This window comes from Lolium rigidum, chromosome 1 (assembly GCF_022539505.1).
Source record: "Lolium rigidum isolate FL_2022 chromosome 1, APGP_CSIRO_Lrig_0.1, whole genome shotgun sequence".
Taxonomy (NCBI): Eukaryota; Viridiplantae; Streptophyta; class Magnoliopsida; order Poales; family Poaceae; genus Lolium; species Lolium rigidum.
This window is the reverse complement of record NC_061508.1, coordinates 55,673,968-55,697,941: the sequence shown is the minus strand read 5'-3', so window position 1 is coordinate 55,697,941 and position 23,974 is coordinate 55,673,968. Positions and strand designations below refer to the sequence as shown.

Below are 23,974 nucleotides of genomic sequence, written 5' to 3'. Positions count from 1 at the left end.
TCCACCCCTATAAAGCACACGCGTGGCCTCGTCTAGCTAGCTCTCTCCCCTATCTCGCCTCGATCGCGCGCCCGGCCAGCGCAACTTCGAAATCCAAGCTCCATCAACTGGAACGCCACCACCATTTTCAGCTGCTACTACGCGTGCCTGGCAGCTTAGCTCATGGCGATGGGAAGGTGGCTAGGGTCGAAAAGGAAGGGCGGGGAGAAGGACCAGGATGAGAAGGAGTACGAGGTGGACGACGTGCCCGACCGGTCGCGCTCGTCCCGGAACAGCCGCCTCGAGCTTGTCGGCCGCCTCCCACCGCTCCGCCGCCACAGCCGTCTCGGCACCGACGGCCGCGAGGAGGGGTTCCTCCACGGCCGCATCATTCACCCCGACAACAAGTACGTATCACACTGCCACACCCACAGGCAACCCTGCCTGCTAGCTGGTTGTTCGAGCTAGAACCTTGATCGGCTCAGCTCACCCTGGTTGTATGTGGGCGAACCATTATTATACTGCTTACGAACCTGAACAGAATGAAAAGGGGACTAAATTATTTTGCATCTTGTTTCCTTCCTAGGCATATCAATTACTATGTTGGACCATTTCATCGTTTTTGTTTCTTGAGAAACAAAGAGTACTACTGCACCAAACTCACACAGCACTTTCTTCTACAATTTCCATATATGTTTTCCTTAGCAATCCTTAGTATATATTGTAATATAGCCATTCAACCTCGGATCTTTTTGATATGCTCCATAAAGAACAAACAATAGCAACATGAGGTAATAATGCTTGTGTAGCTATTACCAAGCAGCACAACATTCCAATGGTCAGAGACCGCTGCTTAGCCCCAATGGCAATTAAGTCAATAAGCTGCCCTCCACAACGCCAACCAGGTGTAGGGCTACTGCAGTTCAGAGGGTTTCTATATTGCTCTGCGCTCCAAATTTGAATTGGGCACCTACGATCTAGATTGGTGATTTGGATGGCCTAAAGTAATAAACCAGGCTGGCAGGAGCGCTTGTGTACTATCAAGAGAGTGCCACTAATCCTGAGTGTAGTTATAATAGTTTGGTTGAGGAATATTTAAGTTGATCCGCAGGCCAACACGAAGTGTGACTTTTAAGTAGATCAAAATCTGAAACATTCAGTGTGACGTTGGTTCTTAGTTTTTAACCCTTGCTGATTGTGACAGGTCTCGTTGGGGATTAGGTGTCTCAGTGATCATCTAAATTTATTCATTCCATGTGTTTCCATCTCAGTTAACTTATTATTAATACCATTGGATCTGTGCAAAAGATGAAACCGGTCTAGCACTTGTGGCCACATCACACCATCCAGGCTCCTGTGCATAATATACTACCTGGGACAGTTTTTTTTAGAAGTACTACCTGGGACAGTTGATTAGCTCTGTTGTGCACAGTAACGCATAATCATGGGGCTTATTTGGCCAGCAACTACTTTTCCACCTAGTTAAGAAAAGCTGTGTGTGTGTGCACGCTCGTGCCTGTTGCTAATTTGACAACCAAATTGAACCTTTGTAGGCAACAAATCACAAGGCTATAATTTAACAAATTCAAGTTGATTGTTTTGCGAGCTTGGAACCTTGGAAAATATCACTGGTTTGCTGCTCAAATATTTGAAAATATGTAGTGTGTGCCAATTTACTTATTTGTTGTTTTTTGTTGTTGGATGATGTCCCTGCAGGTTATATAGGTTATGGACCAGGTTCATAGTGGTTTGGGCAGTGTACAGTACCTTCCTTACACCATTTGAATTTGGATTCTTCAGGGGGCTGCCTAGGAAGTTGTTCTTCTTGGACATAGTTGGCCAGATTGCCTTCCTTATTGATATTGTCCTGAAGTTTGTTGTGGCCTACCGTGACACCGACACATACCGTATCGTATACAATCCAACATCTATTGCCCTCCGGTAACTATTCACTTATGTCATACATTGACAGTACAAATGAATAATAATTGGAACTCGTGCTGGATTCCTGGGATATTAAAATCGGCACCCAAGAACATATGTTCCCTGGTGAAACAAGTGGGCGTTCTTAATTTCAAAGAGAACCTATTTATTTGCATGTTATCCTCCAATCAAGTCCATCAGTTTGTACTCTATGCAATATGTTCGAATATAATATTTCGCCAATTCAAATGTGAGTATAACCATGATTCATGTGCTCTGTACATCCAGATATTGCAAATCAAGGTTCATTTTCGATCTCCTTGGTTGCTTCCCATGGGATGCTATCTATAAGGTCATTCTTTTTGTTATCATATTGTTTTCCCTGTGCAATTTATGATGTGGTTGTGTTTAGCTTTTTTTTCTTTTTTTCATACAATTAACTCTAAACCAGGCTTCCGGACGTAAAGAAGAACTAAGATACCTACTGTGGATTCGCTTATCACGAGCTCTGAAAGTCACAGAATTCTTCACGGATTTGGAAAAGGATATCCGTGTGAATTACCTGTTCACAAGGATAGTGAAACTCATAGTTGTGGAGCTCTATTGTACACACACAGCGGCTTGTATCTTCTATTACCTGGCAACGACACTTCCTGAATCAATGGAAGGACATACATGGATTGGGAGTTTGCAGTTAGGAGACTATACCTATTCTAACTTCAGGGAGATTGATATTACCAAGCGTTATATTACATCATTGTACTTTGCCATCGTCACCATGGCAACTGTTGGTAACTTTTGGTCTCACGTTTCAGCATATAATTTTCCTTCAAATAAAGACTTTAAAAACTTAGCCTGTGTTTTAAAATGATTTTTTTTCTTCTGCAGGTTATGGTGACATTCATGCTGTAAATGTTAGGGAAATGATATTTCTCATGATTTATGTTTCATTTGATATGGTTCTTGGCGCTTACCTCGTTGGTAACATGACTGCAATGATTGTGAAAGGCTCGGCAACCGAGCGATTCAGAGACAGAATGAAAGAAGTTATCAGGTATATGAACAGAAATAAACTTGGAAAGGACGTCAGAGAACAGATCAAGGGACATTTGAGGTTGCAGTATGAAAGCAGCTGCACCGAAGCCTCTGTACTTCAGGATATCCCAATTTCTATTCGTGCAAAGGTGATTGAGTTATATTTTTGGTACCTTGCCATTTTTCTGAAATATGTCTTCTCTAAATTGCCAGCTTGTGATTCAAAACTCAACCGTCGTTTACATAGCATATCAGCCATGTTCTTGTCTGTTGTGAGTCTCTAACAGATGAGATATTGTAACGCATTTGCAGATTTCTCAAACACTGTACATGCCCTATATTGAAAGAACTCCATTGTTCAAAGGATGCTCAGCAGAATTCATCCACCAGATTGTGTGTACTTTTTTCCCTTGGACAAATTATGCGTTTTGATCTATCATATAATTTATTAAATTTCATAATAATTATCTAATGCATGTTTGGTCTCTGCAGGTGATCAGGCTGCAAGAAGAGTTCTACTTACCAGAAGAAGTTATTTTGGAGCAAGGAAGCGCAGTTGATCAATTATACTTCGTCTGTCAGGGTGCACTGGTGAGTTCAATCCTAGGGATAATTGCTTGATTCTTCTATCTCAGTTTTTTGCTAAATTCTTCGAATATTTCAGTATCCAGTTGACTGGCTTTCACTTACTGTTAAATTCCTTGTGGTGGTTCGGTCCACATTTCTTACTAAGAGTATGGCTTTTCTAAGCATAGGTAAACATATGCCCATTAAACTTTTTTAAAAAAAATAACCTTCTTGCTATTTACATGGTACCAACTTTTCTGCAAATTTCTGTTGTGTATTTGTAGCACCACTTTTATGATTCGAAATATGTTCAGTATTCTTTTTGTATTCATCAACTTCACTCTAACATGCCCTTATTTCACACATTAAGTAAAGCAAAATCTACAGTGCCACCATGTCTAGGACTTGGTCCATGGGCATTGGGTTGAAATATCTTAATTGTCAACTCATTTTCAATTCCAAAGATGCATAGGTATAAATGGGTACAAGGTATACGGGGAGTCCAATCTTGTGTACTATACGAACATAAAGTATCCGAATCTCATAGCCCAGCTTGTGATGGATAGTAGTGTGGCTTATAGCTAAGGAGTATAGAAAATCCACAGACATGATTACCAAGAAAATTTCATGGCCAAGTATAGGGAAGAAATAAAGCACAAAAAAGGATACCAGCAGTTACATGTTCACATATATTCAGCACCACCGTGGTTCCTTGTATTTATAATGTACTGTCGATTTTGACTGATCCTTGTGTGTACTATTGTATCATAATTCAGGCGCACCACATCTGAATTGTTTTTGAGTGTTTTTTTCGGCACATTAATAGTATCCAAAGTTAATGGGTTCGATACACACCTTTCTTAGCAACCTGACCTCCATAAGTAGTTATGTAGGCATCTTAGTAACCATATATTCTTGTTCTGTGCAGGAAGGTGTTGGCATTGGCGAAGATGGTCAAGAGACTATTATAATGTTGGAGCAAGAGAGTTCATTTGGAGAAGTTGCAATTCTTTGCAACATTCCACAGCCCTACACCGTTCGTGTTTGTGAACTATGCAGGCTGTTACGGCTAGATAAAGAGTCGTTCACACACATATTAGAGATTTATTTCGCTGATGGGAGAAAACTTTTGAGCAATCTTACTGAGGTAAAACAGTAGAAACAATCAACATGGAAGTAATTATTTTTATTTAATTGCAGTATTCATGGATGGTGCATTTCTTTCTTAATGCGGTATCTCTGACTGCAGAACAATGAATACGGCCAGCGTGTCAAACATATAGAATCAGACATCATATTCCATATAGGGAAGCAAGAGGCAGAGCTGACCTTAAGAGTAAATACGGCCTCTTTTTACGGTGACCTTCATCAGCTGACAGGCTTAATCCGAGCTGGAGCAGATCCAAAGAAAACTGATTATGATGGGCGATCTCCTTTGGTACAATCTACTAAAAACTTGGTGCTCTGGTTATTATGTAATTCAAATGTATCATCCTTCATGACAAATATTGCATGCCTCATGAACCCATCATCATCTTCACAGCATCTTGCAGCTTCCAAAGGGTATGAAGATATTGTGCAGTTTCTTATCCATGAAGGGGCTGATATCAATCTTACTGGTACTCACTCAGTTAAATGTCATCCCTGTGGCAAATTCCAGCTTCTAGCATATATATACTTGTGCAATTATGTGACCGCAATTTTATGCACTTCTTTTTTTGTTCAACACCAGATAAATTTGGGAGCACACCCTTGCTGGAGGCAGTGAAGCATGGGCATGGTAGAGTGGCCACGTTGCTGTTTACGAAAGGAGCCAAGCTGAACCTTGAGAACGACGGCAGCCGTCTCTGCATGGCGGTGTCAAAGGGAGACTCTGAATTCGTTCAAGGTGCTCTGGCTTACGGTGCTGATCCAAACTCAAAAGACTACGACCAGCGAAATCCTCTCCACATAGCAGCTGCAGAGGGTTTGTATATGATGGCGAAGTTGCTGGTAGAAGCAGGCGCCAGCGTGTTCGCAACAGACAGGTAGCTCCAAAAAATAATTCGTTATTTGTCTATGCCATCAAGCTTGAAACCATTAAGAGCGCAACTCTTTTTTACTGAAGGAGTAAGTAAATAACTTTGAATGCATGTTTGAACTTGACAATTGCATGAATGCAGACGCGGTACTACGCCATTGGACGAAGCACGTGAGTCCGGGAGTAAGCCGCTTATGAGGTTGCTGGAACAAGCGAAAGCCGCTGAGCTCTCCAAGTTCCCTACACGCGGCGAAGAAGTGAGAAGTAAGTTCAGAAGCTCATACCTCCACAACATTACCAGCACATTCTCCATTTCTGACAAAAAAAATATCTTATGTTGGCAGACAAAATGCATCCGCGACGTTGCCCCGTGTTCCCTTACCATCCGTGGGATGCTGATGCCAAGCGAAAAGAAGGGGTGGTCATGTGGATTCCTCACACGATTGAAGGATTTATAAGGTCTGCCCAGGAGAAGCTGGGTTTATCTGGTTCATGCATTCGCTTGCTATCCGAGGATGGCGCAACGGTCCAGGACATCGATATGATCAATGATGGGCAGAAGCTCTATCTGGTCAGAGACGAGGACACAGAGTGAGAACGCGTAGAAGGTGAAGTAAGACGGACCATGTTTTTGCAGCAAATTTTGCATTTCCTTTCTGCTGCATACGTATAGCCTATTTTCCACAACGGGGGATTTAACAATTTACCACACTTTATTTTGCAATTTGATTATTTGACATGTGCTGGTCAATGTGGCAAATAATCAAATTTCAGAAATATGCTGGGTGTTGTGCCAACGTAGATATAGGTGTACAAGAACACCCACTCTGGATGGTATACAAATTACAGTTGAATGTAAATAAGATGTAAATTTGAAATGGAATGTAAATAAAGTTGTGAAAGAAGTGAAAGTAATGTTGTATAGGTGTTGTAAATAAGATGTACCTCAAAAAGGCAGCCTGAATGATCTGCACAAAAGAAGTGAAAGCTCCGTTGTATATAGATCCTGAAGAGAGGAGAGTACAAAGCCATGAGAGAGAGGCATGGAGCGTGCAAGAACTAATACTGAATGAAACAACGACATCTCAGTTACCGTCCGTGCGCTGTAGCAGAATTGATTCAGCCAACTGCCTGGAAGTTTGAGCTGATTCTCCGTTGGTACGGCCTCCTCGCCGTTGCTTCTCTTCGGCAATCGACTACGGGTTATCTCCCCCTCGCCGTTACATTCACCGACCGCGCGAGATCCTGAACGAGCGTGTGCGCCGTTTCTTTGACAGAGGGACGGCTTTATGTGTTGGTCGGGAAGAGGAGTCTTGAGGTGCGGCGGGGGTACCGGTGGAGGGATTTTGGGTCGAGTAGTATCGGCCGGCGGCGACGCGCGGGGAAGAAGACGGCCGGTAGGATACACTCCACCATTTCGATCTGGAAATTGGGAGGAAGTGGTAGGTACTGAGCCTTGGGCCTGATTGTACCGCCAAATACATGACCGCTCGACGAGGCTTTCGGCTTGTTCAAATAACCCAACAGTCTAAGCCTGTGTAAACTTTTATATCCGCATTTGCTATTATGCAGGTATCATTTTTTATTCGACGAAACCGAGCCATTGCTCTATGTTTCTTTAAGGTCTATAAATACTAGCAAAAATACCCGTGCCTTGCAACAGGATAAAAAGTTATGTCACACGAAATGTACAAACTGAATGGGGAACAAATCAAGTATTCAATATTATTCATTGTATCTTAATCTTTTTACCACACTGTTTTCGATAGTTGTATCGAATACCAAACCCAATTTTTCAGGCAACTTGTACCATTATCAATATCTTTTTTATTTTGAAACGAGGCAAGACTTACCATATTCATTAACAGAGAAGAATAGGTGGCCGGTTTATTAATGGAAAACCAGCCAAAAACCGGTACAAACACCCATGCCGACCGTTATGGAACACGACCGTCGCATGAGCACGCACAACAACCCTGGCAACCCACCGAAGCTGCACAAACACCACCGAGGCGAAGATCGTCGTCGAGGTTGCTCACCGACGTCATCGTCATCACTCCACACCCGCAGCGACTCCGACTTTCCCAAAGAAACAACCAACAAAGAAGACCTTGCCAAAGCGGCACCGCGAGGCTCAAGCCGGCCTACGCCAATCAGGTGGCTCCTCATGAAGGGGAAAGCAGCTCCGATTCGGATGATGGGCTCCGGAGAGGGGATGCGCAAGACCCGTGCAGAAGGAGAACTTCACCTGGACCGCCCCTTGCAGGTCATCGTATGCCGCCCAATAGAAGACCATGAAGAACATGGCAGCTTCGACTCCGCAGCAACGGAAGACCAATATGAAGGAAATTCGGACACGCCGGGACAGTCGATTAACAAGGTATTGCCGCGACCAAACCATCACTCTTCAATACCATCATTGCCACAGAAGCCACCACACGGAACACAAGCATCGCCGGCCAACTATGAACCGCGATGTTGTGCAAGTCCCGCCTCGGGGAAGCACGAAGAGAATCACGAACTCCAAAAATGACACCCTGATGTCTACGGGTGCTTCTATTCTTGTAGACAGTGTTGGGCCTCCAAGAGCAGAGGTTTGTAGAACAACAGCAAGTTTCCCTTAAGTGGATCACCCAAGGTTTATCGAACTCAGGGAGGAAGAGGTCAAAGATATCCCTCTCATGCAACCCCGCAACCACAAAGCAAGAAGTCTCTTGTGTCCCCAACACACCTAATAGGTGCACTAGTTCGGCGAAGAGATAGTGAAATACAAGTGGTATGAATGAATATGAGCAGTAGTAACGGCGCCGAGAAAAGTGCTTGCTGGCGTGCGCTTGATGGTATTAATATTGCAGGAAGTAAAGATGAAGTAAAACAAGTAAACAAGCAGCGGTAGCGATATTTAGGAACAAGGCCTAGGGATCATACTTTCACTAGTGGACACTCTCAACATTGATCACATAACAGAATAAATAGATAGATGCTAGACTCTACACCCTCTTGTTGGATGATGAACACCACTAACTCGTGTAGGATTACACGAACCCTCAATGCCGGAGTTAACAAGCTCCACAATATTCAATGTTCATATTTAAATAACCTTAGAGTGCATAACGGATCAACATAACCAAACGAAGTACTAACATAGCATGCACACTGTCACCTTCACACTACGAAAGGAGGCATAGATCACATCAATACCATCATAGCAATAGTTAACTTCATAATCTACAAGAGATCACAATCATAGCCTACGCCAAGTACTACACGATGCACACACTGTCACCATTACACCGTGCAGGAGGAATAAACTACTTTAATAACATCACTAGAGTAGCACACAGATAAATTGTGATACAAAACACATTGCAATCATAAAGAGATATAAATAAGCACTTCACTACGCCATTCATAACAGTGAATAAGTATTCTGTGAAATATAGCCTAAGAGACCCACACGGTGCACACACTGTCACCTTTACACACGTGGGACAAGGAGTCTCCGGAGATCAAATAAGTAAAACCCACTTGACTAGCATAATGACATCTAGATTACAAGCATCATCATATGAATCTCAATCATGTAAGGCAGCTCATGAGATTATTGTATTGAAGTACATAGGAGAGAGATGAACCACATAGCTACCGGTACAGCCCCGAGCCTCGATGGAGAACTACTCCCTCCTCATGGGAGACAACAGCGTTGATGGAGATGGCGGTGGTGTCGATGGAGAAGCCTTCCGGGGGCACTTCCCCGTCCCGGCGGCGTGCCGGAACAGAGACTCCTGTCCCCCAGATCTTGGCTTCGCGATGGCAGCGGCTCTGGAAGGTTTCTCGTATCGTGGCTTTTCCGTATCGAAGTTTTAGGTCAGGGACCTTTACATAGGCGAAGAGGCGGCGTCAGAAGGTCAACGAGGCGACGACACAATAGGGGGGCGCCCCCCCCCCCAGGCCGCACCGCCCTGTCATCTGGGGGCCCAGTGGCCCCACTCTGGCGACTCTCGGGTGTTCTGGAAGCTTCGTGGAAAAATAGGATGCTGGGCCTTGATTTCGTCCGATTCCGAGAATATTTCCTTACTAGGATTTCTGGAAACAAAAACAGCAGAAAACAGGAACTGGCCCTTCGGCATCTCGTCAATAGGTTAGTTCCGGAAAACGCATAATAATGATATGAAGTATGCATAAAACATATAGATATCATCAATAATGTGGCATGGAACATAAGAAATTATCGATACGTCGGAGACGTATCAGCATCCCCAAGCTTAGTTCCTGCTCGTCCCGAGCAGGTAAACGATAACAAAGATAATTTCTGGAGTGACATGCCATCATAACCTTGATCATACTATTGTAAGCATATGTAATGAATGCAGCGATCAAAATAATGGTAATGATATGAGTAAACAAATGAATCATAAAGCAAAGACTTTTCATGAATAGTACTTAAAGACAAGCATCAATAAGTCTTGCATAAGAGTTAACTCGTAAAGCAATAATTCAAAGTAAAAGGTATTGAAGCAACATAAAGGAAGATTAAGTTTCAGCGGTTGCTTTCAACTTGTAACATGTATATCTCATGGATAATTGTCAACATAGAGTAATATAACAAATGCAATATGCAAGTATGTAAGAATCAATGCGCAGTTCACACAAGTGTTTGCTTCTTGAGGTGGAGAGAGATAGGTGAACTGACTCAACATAAAAGTAAAACAAGGGCCCTTCGCAGAGGAAAGCATTGATTGCTATATTTGTGCTAGAGCTTTGGTTTTGAAAACATAAAGAGAGCATAAAAGTAAAATTTTGAGAGGTGTTTGTTGTTGTCAACGAATGGTAGTGGGCACTCTAACCCCCTTGCCAGACAAACCTTCAAAGAGCGGCTCCCATGAATTATTTTTATTTTTGGGTGGCACTCCTTCCAACCTTTCTTTCACAAACCATGGCTAACCGAATCCTCGGGTGCCTCGCCAACAATCTCATACCATGAAGGAGTGCCTTTTTATTTTAGTTTTATTATGATGACACTCCTCCCCACCTTTGCTTTCTCAAGCCATGGCTAACCGAATCCTTCGGGTGCCGTCCAACAATCACATACCATGGAGGAGTGTCTATTTAGGTTAATTAATTTGGGACTGGGAATCCCATTGCCGGCTCTTTTTGCAAAATTATTGGATAAGCGGATGAAGCCACTAGTCCATTGGTGAAAGTTGCCCAACAAGAATGAAAGATAAACACCACATACTTCCTCATGAGCTATAAAACATTGACACGAATCAGAGGTGATAAATTTTGAATTATTTAAAGGTAGCACTCAAGCAATTTACTTTGGAATGGCGGAGAAATACCATGTAGTAGGTAGGTATGGTGGACACAAATGGCATAGTGGTTGGCTCAAGGATTTTGGATGCATGAGAAGTATTCCCTCTCGATACAAGGTTTAGGCTAGCAAGGTTATTTGAAACAAACACAAGGATGAACTGGTGCAGCAAAACTCACATAAAAGACATATTGTAAACATTATAAGACTCTACACCGTCTTCCTAGTTGTTCAAAACTCAATACTAGAAATTATCTAGACTTTAGAGAGACCAAATATGCAAACCACATTTAGCAAGCTCTAGGTGTTTCTTCATTAATAGGTGCAAAGTATATGATGCAAGAGCTTAAACATGAGCACAACAATTGCCAAGTATCAAATTATTCAAGACATTTTACCAATTACTACATGTAGCATTTTCCGTTTCCAACCATATAAAAATGAACGAAGCAGTTTCAACCTTCGCCATGAACATTAAAAGCTAAGAACACATGTGTTCATACGAACCAGCGGAGCGTGTCTCTCTCCCACGCAAGCATGAATTTATTCAGAGAATGAAAATAACAAAACAAAAACAAGAATAAAAGCACAAAGACTCTCCAAGTAAAGTACATAAGATGTGACCGAATAAAAATATAGTTTCAAGAGAAGGAACCTGATAATTTGTCGATGAAGAAGGGGATGCCCATCCCCAAGCTTAAATGCTTGAGTCTTCTTGAAATATGCAGGGATGAACCACGGGGGCATCCCCAAGCTTAAACTCTTCACTCTTCTTGATCATAGTATATCATCCTCCTCTCTTGACCCTTGAAAACTTCCTCCACACCAAACTCGAAACAAACTCATTAGAGGGTTAGTGCATAATAAAAATTCACATGTTCAGAGGTGACACAATCATTCTTAACACTTCCGGACATTGCCCAAAGCTACTGGAAGGTAATGGAACAAAGAAATCCATCCAACACAGCAAAAGAGGCAATGCGAAATAAAAGGCAGAATCTGTCAAAGCAGAACAGTCCGTAAAGACGAATTTTATTGAGGCACCATACTTGCTCAGATGAAAATTCTCAAATTGAATGAAAGTTGCGTACATATCTGAGGATCACTCACGTAAATTGGCACAATTTTCTGAGTTTCCTACAGAGAATTAGGCCCAGATTCGTGACAGCAAGAAATCTGTTTCTGCAACAGTAATCCAAATCTAGTATGAACCTTACTATCAAAGACTTTACTTGGCACAACAATGCAATAAAACTAAGATAAGGAGAGGTTGCTACAGTAGTAACAACTTCCAAGACTCAAAATAAAAAACAAAATTACTGTAGTAAAATAAACACATGGGTTATCTCCCAAGAAGTTCTTTCTTTATAGCCATTAAGATGGGCTCAACAATTTTAATGATGCACTCCCAAGAAATAGTATTTGAAGCAAAAGAGAGCATCAAGAAGCAAATTCAAAACAAATTTAAGCCTAACATGCTTCCTATGCATAGGAATCTTGTAAATAAACAAATTCATGAAGCATAATGCAACAAGCATAGAAAGATAAAACAAGTGCAGCTTCAAGATTTTCAGCAAAAAGAGAGGTGTTTTAGTAACATGAAAATTTCTACAACCATATTTTCCTCTCTCATAATAACTTTCAGTAGCAACATGAACAAACTCAACAATATAACTATCACATAAAGCATTCTTATCATGAGTCTCATGCATAAAATTATTACTCTCCACATAAGCATAATCAATTTTATTAGTTGTAGTGGGAGCAAATTCAACAAAGTAGCTATCATTATTATTCTCATCATCAAATATAGGAGGCATAGTATAATCATAATTAAATTTACTCTCCATAGTAGGCGTCACTAAAAGACTATCATCATTATAATCATCATAAATAGGAGGCAAAGTATCATCAAAGTAAATTTTCTCCTCAATGCTTGGGGGACTAAAAAGATCATGCTCATCAAAGCCAGCTTCCCCAAGCTTAGAATTTTCCATATCATTGGCAACAATGGTGTTCAAAGCGTTCATACTAATATGTTCCATAGGTTTTTTAATTTTCGCATCAAACCATCCATGTCTTAAATCAGGAAATAGAATAAGAAGCTCATTGTTGTCCATTATGCCAAACTAGTGTAAAAAAGAAACAAAAAGATGCAATTGCAGGATCTAAAGGAAATAGCTTCGAGCACACACACAACGGCAACAGAAAAGTACTTTACCTGGGACCGAAGTATGAGAACCTTTTACCTTTCCTCCCCGGCAACGGCGCCAGAAAAGTGCTGGTGCGTAGTTGACGTGGGAGTTAGAAATCTTTGTGGTGTAGCTTTTCTTCAGTTCCCCGGCAACGGCGCCAGAAAATAGTTGATGTCTACGGGTGCTTCTATTCTTGTAGACAGTGTTGGGCCTCCAAGAGCAGAGGTTTGTAGAACAGCAGCAAGTTTCCCTTAAGTGGATCACCCAAGGTTTATCGAACTCGGGGAGGAAGAGGTCAAAGATATCCCTCTCATGCAACCCCGCAACCACAAAGCAAGAAGTCTCTTGTGTCCCCAACACACCTAATAGGTGCACTAGTTCGACGAAGAGATAGTGAAATACAAGTGGTATGAATGAATATGAGCAGTAGTAACGGCGCCAGAAAAGTGCTTGCTGGCGTGCAGTTGATGGTATTAATATTGCAGGAAGTAAAGATGAAGTAAAACAGTAAACAAGCAGCGGTAGCAGTATTTAGGAACAAGGCCTAGGGATCATACTTTCACTAGTGGACACTCTCAACATTGATCACATAACAGAATAAATAGATAGATGCTAGACTCTACACCCTCTTGTTGGATGATGAACACCACTAACTGTGTAGGATTACACGAACCCTCAATGCCGGAGTTAACAAACTCCACAATATTCAATGTTCATATTTAAATAACCTTAGAGTGCATAACGGATCAACATAACCAAACCAAGTACTAACATAGCATGCACACCTGTCACCTTCACACTACGAAAGGAGGCATAGATCACATCAATACCATCATAGCAATAGTTAACTTCATAATCTACAAGAGATCACAATCATAGCCTACGCCAAGTACTACACGATGCACACACTTGTCACCATTACACCGTGCGGGAGGAATAAACTACTTTAATAACATCACTAGAGTAGCACACAGATAAATTGTGATACAAAACACATTGCAATCATAAAGAGATATAAATAAGCACTTCACTACGCCATTCATAACGGTGAATAAGTATTCTGTGAAATATAGCCTAAGAGACCCACACGGTGCACACACTGTCACCTTTACACACGTGGGACAAGGAGTCTCCGGAGATCACATAAGTAAAACCCACTTGACTAGCATAATGACATCTAGATTACAAGCATAATCATATGAATCTCAATCATGTAAGGCAGCTCATGAGATTATTGTATTGAAGCACATAGGAGAGAGATGAACCACATAGCTACCGGTACAGCCCCGAGCCTCGATGGAGAACTACTCCCTCCTCATGGGAGACAACAGCGTTGATGGAGATGGCGGTGGTGTCGACGGAGAAGCCTTCCGGGGGCACTTCCCCGTCCCGGCGGCGTGCCGGAACAGAGACTCCTGTCCCCCAGATCTTGGCTTCGCGATGGCAGCGGCTCTGGAAGGTTTCTCGTACCGTGGCTTTTCCGTATCGAAGTTTTAGGTCAGGGACCTTTATATAGGCGAAGAGGCGGCGTCAGAAGGTCAACGAGGCGACGACACAATAGGGGGGCGCCCCCCCCAGGCCGCGCCGCCCTGTCATCTGGGGGCCCAGTGGCCCCCCTCTGGCGACTCTCGGGTGTTCTGGAAGCTTCGTGGAAAAATAGGATGCTCGGGCCTTGATTTCGTCCGATTCCGAGAATATTTCCTTACTAGGATTTCTGGAACCAAAAACAGCGAGAAAACAGAGACTGACCCTTCGGCATCTCGTCAATAGGTTAGTTCCGGAAAACGCATAATAATGACATGAAGTATGCATAAAACATGTAGATATCATCAATAATGTGGCATGGAACATAAGAAATTATCGATATGTCGGAGACGTATCACACCCTCATGAGGGGAAGCGACGCGGAACGACGCCGTCGTCCAACCCTGCACCACAGGGTCAAGGATTTCACCTGGAGAGATGGCCTGAGGTTGAGGGGAAAGGGTAGCTCCACGATGACCCTCCAAAGAGGAAAGCGACGTCCGCGGACGACACATCATCAAGCTTTCACTGGGAGATGCCCAGACCCCTCAACCCCACGCAATCGGACTGAGGCAGGGAAGACCCGCAATGCCACCGACCTGCAACCCCACTGATCCAATGTGGTGACCCGGCATACCACTGCATGGTGTAGTATGCAAGTCTGATATAACACCAATGAAACACCGTTCCACTAGTATTATATCGCTCAGAGTGGTACAACAGAAACATATGCGGGTCCAAGGTATGTCTATAGAATTACAACATCGAGTCCGTTACATAAGATCATCACAGACCTCCTACTTTACAATGAGGTAAAACTACAAATAAACTCCGGAAGAACGACTCGTAGTCTAATCCTATCACGAACTCTATTGGAAGAGTATTTCACTAACTACGGAGGCTAAGAATAGACTCTAGCTAAATAGGAGCTAGTTTTAGGAAGCTAGTTCCCTTCTATGGCTAAACTAGGTTTCCTCCTTGTTGGATGTGGTATCTGACTCATCTGACAGGGTCCTGTCTCTTGAAGTAGTTGTTGACTCCTCGGTCTTCGAGTTGCACTGTAGCTCCTCCTTCGATGCCTCCATATCTAAGCAGGGGATTTAAGAGTGGGATGAGTACGAGCGTACTCAACAAGTTCATTATAGGAAAGAGGTTTTTAATGCACTAACTACAGCATTAGACCAGAAAGTCTAATACCAATGCAGGTTTTCATAACCATTTCTTCAAGAGGTTGCTTTTATTCGGAAGAACTATGTCCGTCAGCCCTTCACCGGTTTACTAGAACTTCATGGAGCTCCTTTCCGGCCGCGTTCGCAGCTTCCATATCCCGGAGCAGAGTGACAGGTCACGGTTCATTACACTCTACAGAGGTGTGTTGCTTTACCCATAAGAGATCTTAACCTTGGTGCCAACCGAGTCATGTTCTCGTCCACACTTCCTATGGTGTGAGGCCCGGTATAAGATCTAGCCAATCATGTTCCTCCGCTACCTCGAACACCCACCCGTTGTTGCATGCGCCGACCATGGGTCCACGTCGGTCCCATTATTCCTGTAGATTTCAAGGTGGACCCCGACCACGACAACGAGGCTTGGGCTCTACCATACACTCCTACGCCGGTGGCTGCAACCCATCATAGACCGCAATACCGTGGGGACTTAAGGCTTCCCCAGCCTACCGCTTGTTCTTCGAACGACAAGTGTCTACGGATCGTGCCGTGGGGACTTAAGGCTTCCCCAGCCTACCGCTTGCCGCCGACGGATACAAGTGTCTACGGTAAAGCGCATCCGTTGATGAACGAGAGGTGGAAACACTTTTGACTACTCCGTCCCACTCCGGATCTTATGGTTAACACAGTATTACGGCACAAGAATCACTGGCGACATTTGTTGTTTAATCCTAGATGGATATAAACCCTTGCAATGGAACCTCCACCATATCAACACAATCCATGGTTCCATTGCCCACCACATAGTCATATTCATAGTTATGAAAGTAGTGTTTTTGGTTTTTATGCAATAGTGATAATCATAGTACTTTGCAAGTAATTTGATAAAGATACTCAAATGACATGAGCAAGCGATGAACTTGCCTTTCTTGACTGCAAGATTATGCAGGCAAGGTCTTCGATACGCAATAACTCCAAACTCTGAAATAACATCATCGTTCGGTAAGGACGATGTTTAAGAGATTGGCAAGGATGCAATAATGCATAAGAATGAGATGCAATCGCTCTAAGCGTGACCTAACCCCGATGATTTGGAATCAGTGAGTTGTAATGATTGGTTCAGGGTGTGTTGCACTTTTAGAGTGATTCACATACAAGGTTCTTATTCAGGTGTGATTACTTGGTATTATCAACAGGTAGTTAATAGAGCATAATAATCAATTGAGCACACAAAGAATGATAATTGGCATAATATTAACAAGTAAAGAACAATGGGTCAGTTTAGTACTATATGGCATGGTTAATGATTAATTATCATATACTTTAAAAGAATAACTTTTGAAGAACATGTTCTTTAATAAAGAACAAGTATGATAATTAAGTGGGTGGTTTTCTATGGTTGACTATGGCTGCATGTAGTTGCTGGAATAGGTATTAGATGGATCCCAACAAAGTTGGATTCATCAACACCCGAGGCTTGTAGGGTTAAGATAAGCCTAGGCATCCTAAGCAATTTATTATACATGGTGGTTGTCAAGGTGGGTTTATCTTGCTAGTGATAGCTGGCTAGGGTTTATAGGTCCTTTTAAGCGGGGTTGATGATGATTTCTTATCTTCTTCAAAAGAATAACTTTTGAAGAACATACTTCTTAATTAATAAGAAGTATTACAATTAAGGTTGAGGTTGTCTAGGATTTACTCGTTGGTTCCGTTAAGTAAGGAATAATTGGCTTCTAAATAGGATGGTTGATAATTGGTATCCAACACTAGTAGGGTTTAGTGGAGTAGGGAATGTAATACAAAGTAGTAGGTGTAGTTACTATTAGGGTTCATCACAATGGTGTGGTGCTAAATAGGGATAATTAATAATGATGGCTTTGGTAATAGAATCTAGGGTTTACACTTGGTTGACCCTAATTGATCATTTAGGTTTGATGAACACATGGGATGCTATTTAGTAGTGATAGGGTTCCCATATTTTATGTGGATTTGAACTAGTATTTAGTTGTTAGATATGGATATATGATAACTAATGAAGTGACATGATCACATGCTATTTGGGTTTTGGGTTTGGAAACCATTTAGGTTTCACACATAAAATAATGGAGCTAGGTTCTAAATAGTATTAGGGTTTTAGGATCCCCCATGAAATTATGGGTTATCACTTGGTTTCTAATGGATCTAGGATTTCCTAACTATCCTATAATTCTCGGAGTTAACTTCATTAAGTAAATTGAAGTTATTAATAACCTTTGAAATTAAAATAATGTTAGATATGGCATTTTACTATTTTTAAACAATTAATAATTAAGATAATTATTAATTAGGGTTTAAATTTCCACTAATAAAGATTTACAAAATAACAAATAAAGAAAAATAGCTTTAATGTTTTCTTTATTTTTCTTACTCGGTTTTTATTTATTTTAAAAGGTTTTACTATTTATTGAATTTTAATTCAATTTAGAATTAAAGAAAAGGCTTATTTAATAAGTATTAAATAATGAATTTCTATTTAAAAATATAAATTTCATTTTATATTTGTATTGGATAGATTTTTCTTTTATAAGAATTTTGATATCTTATTTGTATTTTTCTGAGCTTTTATGAATTTTCTACATTATTTCAAAGTTTCAGGCATTTTCTATAATTGAATTTAAACAAAATTACTAAAGTTACCCGGTTTAGACTACCCCAAGCCACTGACTAGTGGGCCAGTGTCCACGTCAGCCGCCACCGTGGCGCCGATGTGGCATGGCTCACGGTGGCCGGCGGGCAGTGACGATGGTCGCCGGCGCTGTAGGGTTCCCGCGGGGCTGTGAGTGGGCGTGTTAGAACGAGGACAACGAGGCGAAGCTGATGGTGGCGGCGCCGCTCCGATTTGGTCACCGGAGCGTGCCCGGCGGCGAGGTGCGGCTACGGTGGTCACGGGCTAGCGACGTGGTGGCGCTACGGCATGCAATCGGGCTAAGCGATCACACCATGAGATCGAGGAGCTCACCAGGAGCATGATGCGCGAGACGGCGAGACTTGCCGGGGCCTGTGTCGCCGGAATCGTCTACTCCCGTCGTCGGAGAAGACGAGCTCGACGGCGGCGCTACGGTCCGGTCGGGGTCGATTCCTCAGGCTGGTGGAGCAAGTCGAGGGTGCTGATGACGACGGTGGTCACGGCGAGGCACGGGGATGCCCCAATCGACGGCAACGACGAACGGCCGGCTCAGTTAGGGTTTCCGATTTTCCGAATTGTTGCTGAGAGATGGGGAATTGAAGACTAGGGTTGTGGACGGCGGCGAGAGGGGTACTTATAGACTCCAGGAAGCGGCGGCGTGCATCTTAGCGCGGCCGGTGGCGGAGGAGCTGCCACCGAGCTGCTTGCCGGGATGAACGAAGACGATGGCCCCTCCTCGCGTGAAAATATCGTGAAGGGGTAAGTTGGGCCAGGCCAAGTAGTGGGCTGGGGTGCTGGGCTGCTTCACGGGCTGTTGCTGGGCTTCTGCGTGGCCAGGTAAGCTGGTAAGCCTCTTTCTCTCCTTTTCTTTTATTCATTTTCTGTTTTATTCCTGGTTTTGAATTCTGTTTATAATTCATGTTTTAATTATTTTCTATTTTGTATTTCTCTTTTCTATATTGTTAATTTAAGTACTGTTTTGAATTCAAATATTTTGGTGAACTTTATAATTTTAATTCAAGTAAGATGCACTCCAGGCACTTAAAAGAGTTATATTATAAATGAGCAAATTTATTATGGTACTAAAACATTGATTTAATAATCATTGTTGATACTTGAATTAATTATCCATTTAGGCATGAGTTTATATTCTCTTTTAATTTCATGTTTTTCTTATGAAGCAATCTGTTTGGAATTATTAGAGTTGAATGTTTCTACTCCAAGGATTTTAAAAGTTATCATTAGGGTTGGATCTATTAATTGAGAATTTAGTCCCATGCACATGATTTTATGTGAACCTTTATTATTAAGATCTTGTAGTTTGGATTATAACCCTATTTCCAGATAGCACTATTGTTGTATGTTAAAATCACCTTGAAATACTTTGAGTAATACAACTCTAATTATGGTTTGATCTTGATTTTAAAGTTGAGTGGTTTATTACCACACATATGATTTCAATTATAAAATGTAGTGCAAGGTTTGTTTCTTATGTTCAAGAAGTGAAGCATAAGATTTAATTAATATGCCATACTAGGATGCTAATGATGTTTACCTAATGGCTATTGGTTTGAATTTCAATTAGGGCCTAGCTTTATATTATGATCACCATAGGGATACATAAACTAAGGTTGAGAATTAATTATAGGTTGTGGAGATGAGGTGACACCATATTGCATTGGCTAGAGTTTAATCTCCACTATCTATGATAAGGGTTACTTGCTTAATACCTTATGTGTTTCTCTAATACTAAGGATTTGAGAATTGGTGTTATCTTCTACCAATTAACTACAATTATTATCCTTAATTTATCATTAAATTAACTACATTGGTTATAATTCTTTTTATAGTTAACTTTGGTCATATGGAGGGATGGTTACTCACCATATTGAATATGGAGTTTTACTCTAAGGTTTTCTTAGGTTCATTAATTGATGAATGAATGAGAAAATAGATGTGGTAAGATTCTACTTATTATCACCAATTGATTCAGAAATTAAGGTTGGGATATAGGCCTAGGTTTGATTACTAGTTACCTCCCTATGATTTCATGTGGGATTATTATCTACTAATCATATAAGTGTTAGCATTTGGATTATTCTCCTATTTCTCCAAAGCATGGTCATGGATTAGGCATGATCCACTTGTTGTTGATATCTCTACCTCAAGTTCTTAGGGTTTATGATCATCACTCAATTTACAATGATCAAGGTTTGGCTTCCTAAGTTATCTCTCAAGAATTAGGGTTCTCACTTCTAAGATCAAGTGTTGTCTTGATCAACTAAACATAATATCTCCCTTATAGTTTCTTGGGTGGACATGGTTATGGTTGTCTCAATTATCTTGAGTATAACACCATGGTTTGAGCTTTCTCATTTAAGAATAGTTATTCTAGGGTTTATGGTGTACTCCTAATATATATTCAGGTTACTGATCGAGCCAAAGATTCAATTGTCTATCTTAGTTGGTTTATTCCACTCCTTATTTCACTAAGTCATGGATATAGTCTTATTCCACTTGGTATCTGGTGATCTCACCACTTCAAGGTGAAATTGTTTACCTAATACTTTAGTTCAAAGTTTAACATTGATTCTTAAATAGGTAAAGCTAGAATTAGTATGATTGGTCTCTCTCTCATTTGGGAAGGACTTCAACACTAACCTAGTTTAGGCTCCATAGAGAATGATGTGATCATCAATATCTAGGTTTAACATAATTGGGTTCTCTCTCTAGGGATGGTCTGGAATGATATCCTAGGGTTTCTCTTGAGGATAATGATTTGAATACTTGGATGTATATCCAAGGTTTAGCTCAAGGTTTGTTATTGCTTCTCTAATAAATAATATAAAACCCTCACCTCTCTGGGTTTGATGTATAATAATTTGGAATAGAGAAATGTATCTCTAGAATTGATCTCCTTGTTATGTTTCCAAGACTAGAGTAGAATGAATACCATGAGGTTCATGGTAGGATCAAGGATTTGTTTAAGACATGGAAAAGATAAGTGAAGAATGGTTTCTCCATTTATTGTTACTTGATTTCCAAATAGATGTATGTTCATATGTTATGGTAAGGATTACCATATTATGATATGTTATAAGATCAAGCAATTGATCATTGAGTAAAGTGTTGTTGTGTTGATTATTAGTTCCATTTGATCTAACCCCTTAGATCAAATCATCTCTACCCAAAACAAGGTTTTAACAAAGTCACATTGAGGTTTGTAGCGCTTGACTTGATGAGCTACTTCAATTCCACCAAGGTCAAGTGAAACTTCAGTTACTGTGACTGTTTTACTTTAAAGCGCGAAAATTCCCCAGATTTTCTATGCATGAATGCAATGCACACATCTGTTTACTCTATTTTTGTAACCCCAATACCTGGGATATTACATCCAAACACCTCTGAACGCGGCGGCGGCGCTACCAACGCGCAGGAGCCACCAACCTCACCACCAACAGAAGCCGGCGGACCAGACCATGGCGTCGACCAGGTCCGGTGCGCCAAGCCACATCAACACGACGGACCACACAACACACGGCGTAGAAGCAGAAGGGGGGCTGCCACCCCACCCCGAGCGCCGAGCAAGATTGCAGGCGCCGCCGCGCCGGCCACTCGCTGGAGAAGACCGCCAGCAGGGCGCTGCAGAGGCCGAGGGCGTCAAAGAAGCGCCGCCCGTGGAGCTTGGCCGGGGCCGAGCTTTCCCCACCGAGATCCTGCGCCACCAGGGACGCTGCGCGCGCGAGACGAAAGCCCCACCGCCGCCGTCCGCCGCGAGGGCTTCGCCCGGCGGTTTCCTCCGGTGGCGGCAGAGCGGTGGGCGTGGGCGGAGGGGGGTGGCAGCGCTGCGGGCTAGGGTTCCCTCGAGCCGCCCCTAAGAGACGACGCTGGGTCGGGAGTATGCTAGTATCATGCCTTTTTTGGGCAACTGCTTCCTCTGGAACCATCGGAGTTCCAATGTAAGAAGAATTTCTTATATTCAAGTAGGCTCCCAATTCACCATCCCTATTTCTAATTAATCGCGCGTAATACAAAAACCATATAAGTATAGTTGAAGTTAGCACTCAATAAAAATAAAACATAAACTTCAGCCGGCTGGATTAGTCAATTTGTCATGCCAAAAGAGGTGAGGATAGCTTCAAACAAGAAGGTAACAATGTAAGTCTTCAGCTAGCTAGTGAACTTCGTACTCCTAATAGTTTTCAGCTCATGTGTGATTAAACAACACAGTCGAACAACGGAACCAGACTGCAATTAGTCTCCCTTGCAAGCTCAGTTCGTTTTTGCCACAAAGCATTAGAGACCGGAGAGAGACAGCACAACGGAAGTTGCAATAGAAGTAAATATGCTGTTCAGGTTGGCCGCCGCATCACCGTGTTGGAGCTCCCGGATGCGATCATAGTACCTGGCCGTCTCGCTTGCTGCTAGTCGCGGCCAGAGAATTAAATTAATCAGCCCCCAGCCTCCCGTACCCCCAGCCTCCCAGCCCTAGCCGCCGCCGCCGCCGCCGGTAGCGCCGCCGGGGCAAAGACCCACGGGGCGTGGCGGCGGCGGGGGCCCTTCCTCGTCGACGCTTGGTGGACGGCGGCCGGATCTCCCTCCCTCGAGCATGGCGGACGCGCGGATGGGATGGGCGGCGGCGGCCTACGCCGCGCCCCCTTCTCCCGTCGGCTCTCCCCTGGTGGATCGGCCGGCGCGGTTGGGATGGGCGGCGGCGGCCTGCCTACGCCCTCCTCCCGTCGGCTCTCCGCAGCACTCCGGCAGGGGCTGGTGGTGGGCGGCGGCCAGGCCCATGGCCTGCGCCATTTTCCCCCCTCCTCTCGCCGGTGAGTGGAGGCGATCTCGGGCTTCACCCGCGACACGAGGTCGCCCGGGGCAGCAGCCTTGGGTACGACGGTGGAGGTGGCCCTCTTCTTCGCAGGAGAGGGTCGGCCTGCGGTTGGTGGTGGTGGATCTATCGATCTATCACCGCGTTCCAGCGGCGAGATGGAGATGCATGGAAGCCGGCGACGGAGTCGCCGGTGGAGGGCTGGAGTGGCCAGCCCGGGATGGTCGCCGACGTGGGGGTCCGACCTGAATAAAGGCGGTGGTCCTAGGGTCTCTCTTGCGTGAAGAGGAAGACCTACCGGAGGCCTCGGACTCGTGATCTAGCCGGAGTGTTGAGTTCCGGAAGGCTCCACCGGCGAATGTAACGGTGCTTTTTGCCCGGAGTTCGCTGGATCGGTGGTATTCGGTCGTGCGCACCCATGCTTTTATTCCGACCGATTGGTTACGGAGGGAGCGGCGCGAAGCTCTTTTTCCGTGTTGACATCAAGTGACTATGGATCCATGATGAAAGTCGGAAGAAGAGAAGTTCATGAAGGCCGGAGGGAGGATTAGCTAAGGGAGGTTCAAGTCTCCGCGCTGTTGAGGGACTTGCTTGGTGTTCCGGGCTTCACGAGCAGCGGTATGAAAGTGGGGGCGACAACACGGGTGAAGTTCGAGTCCTACCTTTCGGGGTGAAAACCCAAGGTCTGATCTTAACTGGTTGTGCCTGGCAATGACCTTGTTGGAGGCATTGTTTTGAGAGCGGGGACTATCTTCGGG

General features: G+C 43.2%; 1 protein-coding gene across 3 annotated transcripts; it reads left to right on the top strand.

Moving 5' to 3' along the window:
* The first annotated feature begins 93 nt into the window (after positions 1–93).
* Positions 94–6,190, top strand: LOC124673343 (potassium channel KOR1-like). 3 transcript variants are annotated; one of them, XM_047209448.1, is made up of 13 exons: positions 94–386; positions 1,696–1,920; positions 2,191–2,254; positions 2,354–2,693; positions 2,791–3,086; positions 3,250–3,330; positions 3,430–3,528; positions 4,433–4,651; positions 4,754–4,942; positions 5,048–5,123; positions 5,237–5,531; positions 5,667–5,788; positions 5,869–6,187. In XM_047209448.1, exons 1-13 carry the CDS (start codon positions 163–165, stop codon positions 6,117–6,119), a joined length of 2,481 nt encoding a protein of 826 aa, XP_047065404.1. In that variant the 5' UTR covers positions 94–162; the 3' UTR covers positions 6,120–6,187. The 3 variants fall into 3 exon arrangements, with proteins under 3 accessions (XP_047065404.1, XP_047065399.1, XP_047065411.1); XM_047209443.1 differs by having other exon boundaries at positions 4,754–5,123; positions 5,869–6,190; XM_047209455.1 differs by lacking the exons at positions 5,667–5,788; positions 5,869–6,187 and having other exon boundaries at positions 5,058–5,123; positions 5,237–5,373.
* Positions 6,191–23,974: the final 17,784 nt, after the last annotated feature.